This window comes from Nannochloropsis gaditana (assembly GCF_000240725.1).
Source record: "Nannochloropsis gaditana CCMP526 unplaced genomic scaffold scaffold099, whole genome shotgun sequence".
NCBI classification, from domain to species: Eukaryota; class Eustigmatophyceae; order Eustigmatales; family Monodopsidaceae; genus Microchloropsis; species Microchloropsis gaditana.
In genome coordinates this window covers 8299-8519 of record NW_005803854.1, presented here as the reverse complement: position 1 = coordinate 8519, position 221 = coordinate 8299, and the positions used below count along the sequence as shown (strand labels likewise).

The following is a 221-nucleotide window of genomic DNA, read 5'->3' as shown; positions in this document are numbered from 1 at the left end:
TCCCGTTCTCCCTCCCCCCCTTCCTCACCCATCTTGCGGTTGTAGCGCCCGTGTGCCCCCGTGACCAGGAAGATGACGGCCATCCCCCCCGCGGTCAAGAGGGCGATCCGGGCGTGGAGCCGGTGCAGGTAGAGGAGACCGCCGAGGAGCTGGATAGCCTGGCGAAGGAGGATGTTCACGTTCAGCGACACCACGTTGCTGATCTTGACACAGTCCGCCGT

At 65.2% G+C, this 221-nt stretch overlaps 1 protein-coding gene across 1 annotated transcript in view; it reads right to left on the bottom strand.

Moving 5' to 3' along the window:
* NGA_0569210 (uncharacterized protein) overlaps positions 1-221 on the bottom strand; it is a gene marked incomplete at its 3' end in the record, with an annotated part of 1632 nt that overhangs the window by 232 nt on the left and 1179 nt on the right. Inside the window, exon 3 of the mRNA XM_005855779.1 lies at positions 29-221. This exon is cut by the window's right edge and continues 532 nt beyond it. Coding sequence (XP_005855841.1) covers positions 29-221 — 193 coding nt within the window. The remainder of the gene's footprint in view (positions 1-28) is intronic.